Source organism: Lampetra planeri, chromosome 56 (assembly GCF_965212315.1).
Source record: "Lampetra planeri chromosome 56, kcLamPlan1.2.h2, whole genome shotgun sequence".
Taxonomy (NCBI): Eukaryota; Metazoa; Chordata; class Hyperoartia; order Petromyzontiformes; family Petromyzontidae; genus Lampetra; species Lampetra planeri.
The window spans coordinates 4,948,162-4,962,602 of NC_136162.1; the positions used below are offsets into that span (position 1 = coordinate 4,948,162).

Here is a 14,441-nt window from a genome sequence, read left to right on the forward strand (position 1 = left end):
AACCAGTGGCATCTACATCTGCATAACGTGAAGAACCAGTGGCATCTACATCTGCAGAACGTGAAGAACCAGCGGCATCTACATCTGCAGAACGTGAAGAACCAGCGGCATCTACATCTGCAGAACGTGAAGAACCAGTGGCATCTACATCTGCAGAACGTGAAGAACCAGTGGCATCTACATCTGCAGAACGTGAAGAACCAGTGGCATCTACATCTGCAGAACGTGAAGAACCAGTGGCATCTACATCTGCATAACGTGAAGAACCAGTGGCATCTACATCTGCAGAACGTGAAGAACCAGCGGCATCTACATCTGCAGAACGTGAAGAACCAGTGGCATCTACATCTGCAGAACGTGAAGAACCAGTGGCATCTACATCTGCAGAACGTGAAGAACCAGCGGCATCTACATCTGCAGAACGTGAAGAACCAGTGGCATCTACATCTGCAGAACGTGAAGAACCAGTGGCATCTACATCTGCATAACGTGAAGAACCAGTGGCATCTACATCTGCAGAACGTGAAGAACCAGCGGCATCTACATCTGCAGAACGTGAAGAACCAGTGGCATCTACATCTGCAGAACGTGAAGAACCAGCGGCATCTACATCTGCAGAACGTGAAGAACCAGTGGCATCTACATCTGCAGAACGTGAAGAACCAGTGGCATCTACATCTACAGAATGTGAAGAACCAGTGGCATCTACATCTACAGAACGTGAAGAACCAGTGGCATCTACATCTGCAGAACGTGAAGAACCAGTGGCATCTACATCTGCAAAACATGAAGAACCAGTGGCATCTACATCTACAGAACGTGAAGAACCAGTGGCATTTACATCTGCAGAACGTGAAGAACCAGTGGCATCTACATCTACAGAATGTAAAGAACCAGTGGCATCTACATCTACAGAACGTGAAGAACCAGTGGCATCTACATCTGCAGAACGTGAAGAACCAGCGGCATCTACATCTGCAGAACGTGAAGAACCAGTGGCATCTACATCTGCAGAACGTGAAGAACCAGCGGCATCTACATCTGCAGAACGTGAAGAACCAGTGGCATCTACATCTGCAGAACGTGAAGAACCAGTGGCATCTACATCTGCATAACGTGAAGAACCAGTGGCATCTACATCTGCAGAACGTGAAAAACCAGCGGCATCTACATCTGCAGAACGTGAAGAACCAGCGGCATCTACATCTGCAGAACGTGAAGAACCAGTGGCATCTACATCTACAGAACGTGAAGAACCAGTGGCATCTACACCTGCAGAACATTAAGAACCAGTGGCATCCACATCTACAGGAGATTATACAACTTGTAAAGCCATTCCCCGTGTTTAGTGTACATGCCGTACAGTGTGACAGACCTTTACTCATTGGCTGTGTCGGGTGGTGGCGGGTTTATCGACACAACAATTATATTTCCGCGATCTAGCCCATAAAAAAATCTATGTTATGGACTGTGGCTTGTGTCTCGAATTTGCAACGTATGCAGGAGATGTGGGCTCATCGGCCTGGTTGTAGATGTTCTGATGCGGTTCATGGTTCCACCAGTGTCTTTGAGGAATGCCATTGGTGTGTCACTGCCAATGGGTGTGTCACTGCCAATGGGTGTGTCACTGCCAATGGGTGCGTCGCTGTTGTGCCCACAGGCCCCGTCCAACGAAGAGAAGTCTGCGTGGGTGAGCGAGATACGGAAGCTGCTCACCATGCAGCTGCAGGCCTGCAAAGGTGGGACGACGCACCCCGTCACTTGCAAACCCACGTGCCCAGGGCATCGCTTCAGGGTGGCCTAGGAGATGTTGACTACCTCGCCTCTCAGTGGGATGTCCCCATTGGGGTGGCTAGGAGATGTTGACTCCCTCTCCTCTCAGCGGGATGTCCCCATAGGAGTGGCTAGGAGATGTTGACTACCTCGCCTCTCAGCGGGATGTCCCCATTGGGGTGGCTAGGAGATGTTGACTACCTCGCCTCTCAGTGGGATGTCCCCATTGGGGTGGCTAGGAGATGTTGACTACCTCTCCTCTCAGCGGGATGTCCACGTTGGGGTGGCTAGGAGATGTTGACACCCTCTCCTCTCAGCGGGATGTCCCCATAGGAGTGGCTAGGAGATGTTGACTACCTCTCCTCTCAGCGGGATGTCCCCATTGGGGTGGCTAGGAGATGTTGACTACCTCGCCTCTCAGCGGGATGTCCCCATAGGAGTGGCTAGGAGATGTTGACTACCTCTCCTCTATGCGGGATGTCTCCATAGGGGTGGCTAGGAGATGTTGACTACCTCTCCTCTCAGCGGGATGTCCCCATAGGGGTGGCTAGGAGATGTTGACTCCCTCTCCTCTCAGCGGGATGTCCCCATAGGGGTGGCTAGGAGATGTTGACTACCTCTCCTCTGAGTGGGATGTCCACGTTGGGGTGGCTAGGAGATGTTGACTCCCTCTCCTCTCAGCGGGATGTCCCCATAGGGGTGGCTAGGAGATGTTGACTACCTCTCCTCTCAGCGGGATGTCCCCATAGGGGTGGCTAGGAGATGTTGCCTACCTCGCCTCTCAGTGGGATGTCCACATGGGGGTGGCTAGGAGATGTTGACTACCTCGCCTCTCAGTGGGATGTCCACATGGGGGTGGCTAGGAGATGTTGACTACCTCGCCTCTCAGTGGGATGTCCCCATTGGGGTGGCTAGGAGATGTTGACTACCTCTCCTCTCAGCGGGATGTCCACGTTGGGGTGGCTAGGAGATGTTGACACCCTCTCCTCTCAGCGGGATGTCCCCATAGGAGTGGCTAGGAGATGTTGACTACCTCTCCTCTCAGCGGGATGTCCCCATTGGGGTGGCTAGGAGATGTTGACTACCTCGCCTCTCAGCGGGATGTCCCCATAGGAGTGGCTAGGAGATGTTGACTACCTCTCCTCTCAGCGGGATGTCCCCATTGGGGTGGCTAGGAGATGTTGACTACCTCTCCTCTCAGCGGGATGTCCCCATAGGGGTGGCTAGGAGATGTTGACTACCTCTCCTCTCAGCGGGATGTCTCCATAGGGGTGGCTAGGAGATGTTGACTACCTCTCCTCTCAGCGGGATGTCCCCATAGGGGTGGCTAGGAGATGTTGACTCCCTCTCCTCTCAGCGGGATGTCCCCATAGGGGTGGCTAGGAGATCTTGACTACCTCGCCTCTCAGTGGGATGTCCACATGGGGGTGGCTAGGAGATGTTGACTACCTCGCCTCTCAGTGGGATGTCCACATGGGGGTGGCTAGGAGATGTTGACACCCTCTCCTCTCAGCGGGATGTCCCCATAGGGGTGGCTAGGAGATGTTGACTACCTCGCCTGGGAAACAGGAGGTCGTGGGTTCGACCCCCAAGTGCACTCTTGAGGAGCAAGAGTGCACCTCGTCGGAAAACTGCCGACGTTTTTCTTTTGCTTTTGTACACGCGTGCGCCGTTTGACGGTAGCCCACGACGTCGACTTGCCGACGAAGGATTTTTTTTGTTTTGTCCAGCCTGGTGGAAGGCGGGGGGGTGAGATACGGGCAGGTGAATCGAGTTTAACACGTAGGCTGAGTTTAACACGTAGGCTTTCGCGGCCAATATTATTCATAATCAAGGTTTCTGGGTCAGATCGCGTTATTTATAAATGTGTCGTAACCCTCCACCACCCGACACGGCCAAACAGTAAAAAAAAGTGTCACGTTGACAAAAGACAAATAGTTCCCTACTTTAAGCCCACCGGTGTGTTAAAGAGTGAATCCATAGCATTTACAATTTTTGAGTACGACGTTTCGCTGGCAATTACATCCAGCATCATCGGGCAATTCGCCAGAATAGTGATGCCCTCATTTGCTCCCGGTCTTAAATAGAGTAGCAGCAGGGTGACGTCATCATTTAACTCATTCAGATGCAGTGATTTGAGGTGGAGAAGGGGGGGGGGGATTGCAATTATATAATAGATTGGTAATCAGTCAATTGTTATGATTAGTAATGAGTTCTAGATTTGAAGCTTTCGTGACTGCAAGGATTCATACTCTTAGGTTTTTTCGGTAAAGTCACGTAGGTAAAAAATGAAATTAAAATTAATACATATTATTATTTTATTTTTATTAATTTCATTTTTTACCTACATGACTTTACCGAAAAAACCTAAGAGTAGTAATGAGTTGCAGATTAGTAATTAGTTGTAATGTGTGTTCTTGTAATTATCTGCTACGTTAGTAATCAGTTAATTAGTATGTGTTTAAATTTCGATTTAAAGCTTTCGTGACTGCAGGGATTCATCTTCTTGGTTCTTTCGGTAAAGTCACGTAGAAGGGAAATAATAAAATAATAAAAATAAAACATAAGAAAATACAATCCTCACGACGTTTCGGCCACAACGCAAGCAGCCGTCCTCAGGTGAAGAACAGGTCTGTCGGAAAGACAGCGTCTGAATGAGCACAACCAAGCTTGGCAGCGTATATTTAACCTGAGGACGGCTGCTTGCGTTGTGGCCGAAACGTCGTGAGAATTGTATTTTATTATGTTTCATTTTTATTATTTTATTATTTCCCTTCTACGTGACTTTACCGAAAGAACCAAGAAGATAGTATGTGTTTCCCCTATAAGGAATCGACCCTCCCCGAGAGGTGGGGCCTGAACTCGCAAACGCTTCCATCGCGAAGTTTCGCACCGCGCGGTAACGATCCCCATGTTCTTGCCGTTGCAGAAGAAGTCAAGCAAGTTTACTGCACGCCGTCTTCTCCCATACTCAACCGAGGGTAAATCTCTCTCTGGAAATCGTCTCCAAGCCTCCCCGTAAATCACGCTTGACCTTCTGTGTGTGTGAGGCCACGCCCCTCTACCCCGTTTGCCGCCGCCCACTTCGAAAACAGACTCCGCTGCTCCTCCTCCGTGCAGCATCGGTGTCGCGGCCCTGATGCGGCCTCTTTCTCCCCATCCTCATCTCTCCTGACCCCCTTTGGTCCTGTTTTTCCATTCAGGATCCAGCGTTGGCGAGATGTTAACCACCTCGCCTGGTAAGCAGGAGGTCGTGGGTTCGATCCCGACCCTGACACCTGCTGTATATTTGGAGTTTGCGTCTCTCTCTCTCTCTCTGCCTGTGGTCGCGTGGATTTTTCGCCGGGTCCTCCGGTTTTTCCCTCCACATTTAGAATCGACATCACGCATTTAGAGTATTTGGCTGCTTTACATTTCCACGCGATAAGCCACTTCATTCGGCTATCATCTCCAACACACCGGTGTGCTGTACTAGTAACGAATTGGCATGTTTTGTTTACGTGACAAACGCTTACTAATTGGCTGTGTTGGGTGGTGGCAGGTTTAATGACACATTTATATTTACGCGATCTAACCCAAAAAGAAAACGCTTTATTATGGAGCGGTGAATATAAACGAGCTCACAATGTCGCCACCGCCTCTGTCGTCAACGCTGTCAGGCGGACGTGGCAGAAATAGAAATCGGTAAAGGGGCCCAAACATTATCTACTTTGCATAACCCCCGAACTCGGAAAGTGAAAATTGACCGCCACTTAAATCGTAAAAATATTTCCCAACACTTAAATGAGGTAAGTTTTCTTTTCTTCTTTCTCCCTGCCCAACTTTGCCTTGCGAGTCTTGCGTCAGAGTTGAACGTGGCACGGCGAACCTCAACTTTGTTTCCGGAAAAGATAACTTTTTAACGGGCAGTCGGTAGATAAAAAAACAATACTTTTAGAAGCGTGACGACAGCGCTTTCAGAGTCGCCGTTGCCATTACTGCGGAGAGGGGATAAAGCGCGGCTATTTCGGGCGGCAATAGCACGCCAGCAATAGCGCCGGGCAATGTCAAGTCGTGGTTGATCGATGGTGCAGCACTCGCTGATTCACTCCTAAGTCAATCACGGGTGGCCTGAAATCCAGATTCTGACTCAGAACCTGAGGGGTGACAATTTAGGGCGTTGTAACAACCCACGTTCCGCTGAGCCATCCCATCTTGCAAGGTTTAAAAAAAAACGTTCCATTTGTTGCCCGGCTATTAAAGTAAACTCTTAGCCCCGAGGTTCGGTGAGGCTTTTCTAGATAAAAAAAAGTACGGTGATATTAACCATTGTTGACACGCACAAAAAAAGCAATGGCCTATTTATTCTGACGTGAGGCACCCAGTTGCTCCCTCGCTATACGCGCTCGCCTCCTCGTAACGCTCGCATCACGACCGCCGTGCTTGCTGTTCCCATTGCTGTTCCCACGGAATTTCACTCGTTGATTCCTCCGCCCGTGTCGAGGTATCCTGTTCAACCAAGCAAAGCCGTGCGTGTTTCCACGTTCCGTGAACTCCGGTCGTCCTCGCGGCAGTGGCGGCGGCGGCTTTAGTCTATTCTTTGGTTCTTTCGGTAAAGTGACGTATAAAGATAAAATAATAAATTAAATACTAGCATACGACGTTTCGATTGCAAAACAAGCAATCGTCATCAGGTATAAATGAAATAGAAACACAAATCTAGTCTACTTAGAAATGTAATGTAATACAACAGAGAGTCGGATAACATAACAGTCAACACACTCTCTGTTGTATTACATTACATTTCTAAGTATACTAGATTTGTGTTTCTATTTCATTTATACCTGATGACGAGTGCTTGTGTTGCAATCGAAAGGTCGTATGCTAGTATTTAATTTATTATTTTATATTTATACGTGACTTTACCGAAAGAACCAAAGAATAATTCCTGCAGTCACGAAAGCTCCAAAATTAGGTTTTAGTCTAGCCCGCCGTCAAACAAAGAGGGCGGTCACCGCCATCGCGCGACGCTGTCAGATGCGCGTCTGCGACCGTCTGGAACGCTCTTCCTTTCCGATATATGGAAGTCGCTGGAGCCGTGCAATCGTCAATCTCGATTAATAAACTCACTTGTTTAGAGACGCGTTTTGCATCGGGTTTTTTTGTCCTTCCCCCGCACCTCTCATTAGCACGGTTAGCTACGTCCGGTGCGAAATAGGTTCAACGCACACACACACACACATCCTCCTCCTCAATGGAAGTCCAATCGGATGTGTGTGCCCGACTATCCCTACCACTCTGCTTTTCAATTTCAAACCCCAAGCTGTCACCTCGGCTTTACCGGCGCGTCCCGCCCAAAGGCGACGTTTCTTTCAGTCGCCACCACGTTGAACTCCCGCGTGCGTACGCGCGTTACCACGTTTCCCCTTTCATGCCTCGGAAGTGCAATTTAGAAGCGTTCCTCGGTGCGGCCGTCGCAGCTTGTGTCCCATTTTCTCTGCGGCGCTGCCCGCGTTCCCGATCCATTCGCTTCGGAGCAGGGTGCGTAGCGACCCGCCGATTGAAACGCTCTTCGGCGCACGTTGATTTGTCGACGTCCCCCACTTATCGCTCCGCGAAACCTTGACGCGTGCACGTTCTCCGGACGCTGGTCGAACTTAAAATGGCGGTTATTTCTGTTGTCGTCTTCATTCGACAGGACGAGGAAGTCTGAGTTTTCCAAGTTTGAGCTGGGCAGCCCAAAGGCAGCGTTTCGTATGCAGAGCATAACCTGTTCGCCGAACATGCCTCTCAACAACAGAGGTAATGCATTCCCCACACCTCCACATCCAATGCCTATAGCAAGAGATAAAGGCACAGCCCTGCAATGTGCCCGCTCATGCCACTGCTGGCTGAAGGGCCTCCAGGTCATTTTGCCTGCTCTTCAATGCTGGCACAGACGTCTTGGAAGAGGTGGGCTGTGTATTTGGAGTTTGCGTGTCTCTCTCTCTCCCCGTGGTCGCGTGGATTTTTCTCAGGGTCCTCCGGTTTTTCCCCTCCACATTCAGAATCAACGTCGCCATGCGTATTCACGAGTATTTTGCTGCTGTGAATGATAAGCCACCGCCTCATAATGACAAGCCACTTCATTGAGCTGGCATTTGTGACAGCGAGGACGCTTCTGAAAAAGAGCTATGTAGCTCAGTGGGGTGTTAACCTAGGAAAATAAAAATAAACAAGTTTAATTAATAAATGTTCCATGGTCTGTTCTGGGTGACCAACCGTCACTGCACACCGCCTGGAGCATTTTAAATTTTCCCAAGAAAAATTGGTGGGATCAACCCACATTTTACCCCACCACACGCAACCCCCGCAAGGTCCGTCTAGCGGTGCCGTACCCATCGATAATGACGTCTGGGTGGACAGAGGCAGAAGGGGGCGGTGGATTCAAGAAACTCAACCCCATTTGTTTCACCCTCTCCGCGCCGGGATTTTAAAAAAATCGAACCGGCGACCTTTGGGATCGCGAGCGCCCGGCTTGAGATAACCGTTGCACCGCGGCTGTATCCCACAATCTCGGGTGGTTAACGGAAATCAGACCTCCCTTCCCCCCCCCCCCCCCCCCATATTTTTTGGAACCTTTGCCCCCCCCCCCCTGCCCCGCCCCCCAGTACTCTGCTAAGCTCCTTGAACTGAGGTGCACTTTGGTCACAATTTTGCCAATTGCACAATTTGTAAGACCTCACCGAATCGAAGGCCGAAAACGCTTACGCCTGGAATCTGTGCTTCGAGAGCAGTGTTCTGGGCCCTTGAGGTGAAATCTCAATCCTTGAGTGACCTGGCACAGTGGTGATGATGATGCTGATGATGCAAATCAGAGATACTGCCCATCACGGATGGCAGTATGTACGTTGAAATTCGTTCGCACCGTACGTTCGCCAACCATGCTAATCGGAGGGGCGCGGTGGCACGGTGGGTAACACCTGTGGTTCGTAGCAAGAAGGGCACCTTTTCTGTGTGGAGTTTGTATGTTCTCCTCCGGTCCTCTATGGGATTTCTCCTGGGTTCTCTAGTTTCCTACCACAGCTTGAAGCTCCGACGTTGTTCCCCGTACCGCAATTGCACAATTTTGTAAGACCTCACCGACTCAAAGGCCGCAGCTCACACGTGGAAGAAAACTTTGCGAGCCTTCTTAAAGTCCAGTTATCTGAGACCTTGAGGTGAAATCTCAACCCTTGAGTGACCTGGCACAGTGGTGATGATGATGATGATGATGCAAATCAGAGATACTGCCCATCTGGGATTTTAGCTATGGCAGGAAACAAGAAATACCGGGAGAAAAATCCCATAGAGAACAGGAAGAGAACATACAAACTCCACACAGAACAGGTTCCCGAGTTAGGAATCGAACCCCAGGCCCTTCTCGCTATGAACCACAAGTGTGACCCACTGTCCCACCCAGCACCTCCGATGAGTACCCGTGCCTCCGATTAGCACGGTTGGCTACGTACGGTGCGAAAGAAGTTCAACATACGTGTGTACTTAGCAGAGGTGTGGACTCGAGTCATGTGACTTGGACTCGAGTCAGACTCGAGTCATGAATTTGATGACTTGCGACTCGACTTGGACTTGCATAACAATGACTTTGTCCCACCTATGAGATGTGGACTCGAGTCATGTGACTTGGACTCGAGTCAGACTCGAGTCATGAATTTGATGACTTGCGACTCGAATTGGACTTGCATAACAATGACTTTGTCCCACCTCTGGTACTTAGACTCACACGGGGGACCCATGGACTCGCGCAGAGACCCATAGACTCACACAGAGACCCATAGACTCGCACAGAGACCCATAGACTCACACAGAGACCCATAGACTCGCGCAGAGACCCATAGACTCGCACAGAGACCCATAGACTCGCACAGAGACCCATAGACTCGCACAGAGACCCATAGACTCGCACAGAGACCCATAGACTCACACAGAGACCCATAGACTCGCACAGAGACCCATAGACTCACACAGAGACCCATAGACTTGCACAGAGACCCATAGTTTGTTGTCCTTCCCCCGCACCTCCGATTAACACGGTCGGCCACGTGTGGCATGAAAGAAGTTCAACGTACATCCATACGTACGTAACAAAAAATAAATCTCCATTTGAGTCGACGCCCCCCCAAACAATATTTTTTGACCCGCCTGCCCGATGCCCTCCACCCCCCCCCCACCCTCACAGGGTTTGCCAAGCGGCGGATGAGCGCCCAGGAGACGGTGAATCGGAGCGAGGATGAGTGGCCCCTGGGTGAGTTGTGGCCACGCGTGAACGCGAACTTTCCCCCCCATCCCACGCAGACGCCTCCTTGCTGCGATCGGCCCGTGTCCGCCCGCGCCCCGCCTTTCGTGCTCGCGGAGAGATTGCGGTCGGCCAGGAGGGCGACTTTGCCCCCCCCCCCCACTCCGGGAAGGCTGGGGCCTGACCACCCTTGCGCGTCGACTGCGCGGCGTTTAGAGCGGAGATATGCGGCGCGTGCGGTCGTGCATCGTGTAAATCTTTATTTGATCGGCGATAAAGCGTGCTAAAAAAAAGCAAAAGCGAACGGGTGTTGAAGTCATTCGTGGCCGAGGGGATAAGAAGAGAGAGAGGGCAGAAAACATCTTCAAGGGAAAACAAAATTGGCGCTCGGACAAATAAAGTCACAATCACGAGAATTGCCCCAATCATCTGATGAACCAGAAGCTTGCCACTGATCAACAATCACCGCAACTTCTCTTGGTCAAGTTCACCAAATCTCTTGTGGAGACAAATCTACGAACGGACCAAAGACAAAGAACCCCCGTATAGCCTTAACAGACTGTTTTGGCAAGTGCTGTTCGCAAGCACCTATGAAGGCTGAAAAGACACACGAGGGGGTGGGTGGCCAACAGCACGCCTCACCAGGTGCTCATTTGAGACTGGGTCGACCTCGGGGGAGGAGGACCCATGATGGGTTCAGGATAACCGTCACCGGTGTTGGCCGTGAGCGGGAATCGAACTCGGGTCGCCGGGTTCGTGGCGCAGCGTAGCGCTAACCGCTGCACCACCGCTCCCCACCAACGGAGACCGCACGCCCGCTCACACGCATGTCAGCGCTTCCCTCGCGGCCTCTCGGAGATGCTCCGGTGCAGCCGCGTGATTTACGCGCGACACACGATCGCGCGACCGGTGCGCACAACCCCCGCTCGGACGTGCGGGCGAGAAACGCGGAGGAGCGGCGGCTGGCATGGAAAGCGAAAGCCTGAAAATGTTTCGCGCGAAAGGGGCGCCCGGGAGGGACGCGGGCGTGCCTGCAATTCCGTCGAGAGACAGAAGAGAAGAAAAAAAACGTGGATCGGTAAATGGACACCGCAGGTTGATTCGGCCCATTCGAACCGTCGAGAAAAGAAGAGTTAAAGCGCGTGCTTGGGCAGGAACACACGTCGCCAGTAGGGAAGATTGCCGGCGGCCGAGAGTAACTAACGCCGCGTCCGACCTTTGACAGGCGCTCGCTAAACAACGCTTAACCCCCCCCCCTCCCCCCGTGGCATCCTATGAGACTGAACCTGAACGAAGAGACGTTCGCCGGTGTGTTGTCTTTGTGTCCGTGCGTGTGTCTTAATTGCTCACCTTTGCAGGCTACAGACGGTCGCGGCTCAGCTCGCAGGAGCTGATAGACCGAAGTGAGCATCCCTGGCTGCAGGGTGAGGAGAAGGGAACAGGCGTCGTTCTCATTTGCGCTACCCGGGGCATTTATTTTTCTCATACCCCTCATAACGAGCAAACATCATCCGCCGTCGTCCATGAGAATAACACGGTGGCGAGATGTTGACTACCTCGCCTGGTATACAGGAGGTCGTGGGAGTTTGGATGTCTCTCTCTCTCTCCCCGTGGTCGCGTGGATTTGTCTCCGCGTCGTCCGTTTGATCCCTCCACGTTTAGAATCAACATCACGCGTATGGAGTTGTTTGGCTGCTGTAAATTTCCGCGCGATAAGCCACTTCGTTGAGGCTATCGTTTGATGCCAGGTCGCTTCTGAATAAGAGCTACATAGCTCAAGTCGGCCTTACCTGGTAAAATAAAATAATAGTAAAAAGTAATAATCTGCTTCTGTGAGCCATTATCTAACGTCAAGTGTAGCACTGGTGAAAATTAGTAAACAATTCTTGATCTCATGATGTGATGCCGACAGCACAGCCGGTGTATACAATTGGGAACAAATGACAATAACAACACGCGCTGATGCTGCAAAGCATTATGGGAAACGCCATAATACTTTTCGCACCCTGCGCTGGCGTGCGTTGGCAGCCCATAACAATTTAACTCACCGGTTAATTTTTAATTTAAAAACATTTCAGTTGGCATCGAAATTCCCTGACGAGGACAAAAATTTTACTTTTAAACGGCCGCGAAGCTTTCGTTGTAATTCTATCGGTATATATTTTTGCACCTTGACAATTAACGCTGGCAAAGTATACTAATATTGTTTTTCCCCTTTTTTCTGGCAACAAAAACTGACACCTTTTGCAAGGAATCATGCTTACATTAACCACAATACTTGCAGTCAAATGCAAACAAAAAACAATACTCTGATAATTTATGCATTGTCTTTGAAACTGATTGGTCCACACCAGAGACAGCTTTCTTTAGAGCCTAGTCTCATATGGTGTTCGACCAGATGACGCCAAAAGGCGCACAGTTCAAAGACAACGCACTACCAGAGTAATGAGAGCTCGCGGTGAGCAATGCATAAATTATCAGAGTATTGTTTTTTGTTTGCATTTGACTGCAAGTATTGTGGTTAATGTAAGCATGATTCCTTGCAAAAGGTGTCAGTTTTGTTGCCAGAAAAAAGGGGAAAAACCCTATTAGTATATTTTGGTACTGGCAAAGGAGGTCCCATGATGTTGGCAAAGTAGTTCCCTCGGTCCCAACGGAATCAGGATACTTATTTATTATACCGGGGGAATCCGTTGAGCTCGCAAAGCGCCAGAGCGCTCTCCCGTTGTTCCCACTTCGCGCACCTCCAGAAAACGGCCGAGGGGAAAAATACCCTCGGCAGCTCCCACCAGCGAGCGGTCAGTTCCCATGGACTTGCGGTCGATGATCACGTCGCTCATTATGAAACTGTCGTTTTTCCCCCGTTCCGAACCCTGCGGATCCACTTTGGGCCACTTGTTTCTTCGCCAGGCTCTTTCATTTCAGTGGAAATGCTCCATCTCCTGGACTTGGCTTATCCAGCTTTGGTGTGTTTGTGTGTGCGTGGTGGTGTGTAAGTTCAATACCTGGTAACGCATGCTCAATGTGAAGTTCATCGTCGTCGTCGTCGTCGTCATCATCCCGTGCAAGCAAATGATTCTGAGCCATCGGCAGATCGCGGTGTGTTTTGCCAACAGCAGTGGCGTAGCTGTAAAGTATGCAGGCGGTGCAACTGCTCTGGGACCCACAGATCCGGAGGTTCCCAAGTTGCCGGATCATAAAGAGGGGCAGAAATCAAATGGTGGGGATGGGGGCATTGAATTCCTTGTCCCAGAGCCCTCGCCAATCACTCCTGCGCCACTGCCGAACAGGCAGGCGCCGCCGGATTGTCAGGCATGTAACGATTCACTTCCCAGCGTTTACAAATGAATTGTCGCGATTGAGAGTCGTGATTCCGTTCCCTTTGTGTTACAGACGCATTAGCGTTGTCTCTCTCGTATGTAATACGCGAGTCTCTCATTTGTAGCTTTGCCTCGTCTCATTTTGTATTGTCTCATTCGGTCGCTCTCTGTCTCTCTCGTCCCCCGTTCATACAATTCGTTCCGTCTCTTTTTTCCCTGTCCATCTTCGTTTGCGGTCTTAGCTTCTTTTCCATCGTATCGTTCGTCTCGTCTGTCTCTTCTCACGTGCCTGACGGTGCTGTGTCCCACGTTCGCACCTTCACTGGTTCGTTCATGTAAGCCCACGCGTACGTCCCATGTGCAATTTCACGAAAAAAATCGAGTCCCTCGCGCATCGTCAGCCAAAAGGATCGATTTTGATCGACGAATCGAAGCATCGTTACATGCCTGCTGGTCGCTGATGACTCTAGCGCGCGCGCGCACGCACGCGTGCTTGTGACGTACATTGCCACATGCCCGGACACTACTGGCGCAAGCAGCAGGCTGTCATAAGCGTAGAAACAATTTACCGATTTTTTTTATTATTTGCAGAGCTGATTTCTCGTCGCTTTGCAGAATTTTCGGGACACCGTCTGTTCTCCCGTAACGCGGCGAGCGGGATAGTTGCGTTCCTGACGAGCACCTCGTCATGTAAGAATCGCGTTATAATAAATAACATATAAAATAGCGGGGTAAAGCGCAATCCGTGATGACACCGTGAGACGCGTACGCAGGCCGAACAAAGACTGAGGCGCGTGTGGGTAGCATCTAGAAGCATCCAGCAGCATCCCGACACCCTTTTGTGATGCCACACTGAGGCAGCCGCGCAACCGCCTATTCCGACACGCGCGACGGAGTTTCCGTTCGCCCGAACGCGTTACATATCCATTTTGCATCCGCGTTAGAAGCAACAACGCGTTCTCACGCACGTTCATCTCGTCGTTTACCCCAATTCGCGTCGTGAAAGCACTCGGCGTTACGGGAGAACAGACTGCAAAGCGAAAAATGCCAAAACGTATTTTTCGACTCGGTCTACGCCGTGAAAATCGCTACGC

The 14,441-nt window shown here is 50.7% G+C and overlaps 1 protein-coding gene across 1 annotated transcript in view; it reads left to right on the forward strand.

Annotated features, from left to right (window-relative positions):
• Positions 1-14,441, forward strand: part of LOC144735673 (guanine nucleotide exchange factor DBS-like) — a 66,657-nt gene that overhangs the window by 44,339 nt on the left and 7,877 nt on the right. The window contains exons 23-26 of the mRNA XM_078618146.1: positions 1,661-1,739; positions 4,703-4,754; positions 7,451-7,554; positions 9,971-10,036. Of these exons, the coding sequence (XP_078474272.1) occupies positions 1,661-1,739; positions 4,703-4,754; positions 7,451-7,554; positions 9,971-10,036 (301 nt within the window). The remainder of the gene's footprint in view (positions 1-1,660; positions 1,740-4,702; positions 4,755-7,450; positions 7,555-9,970; positions 10,037-14,441) is intronic.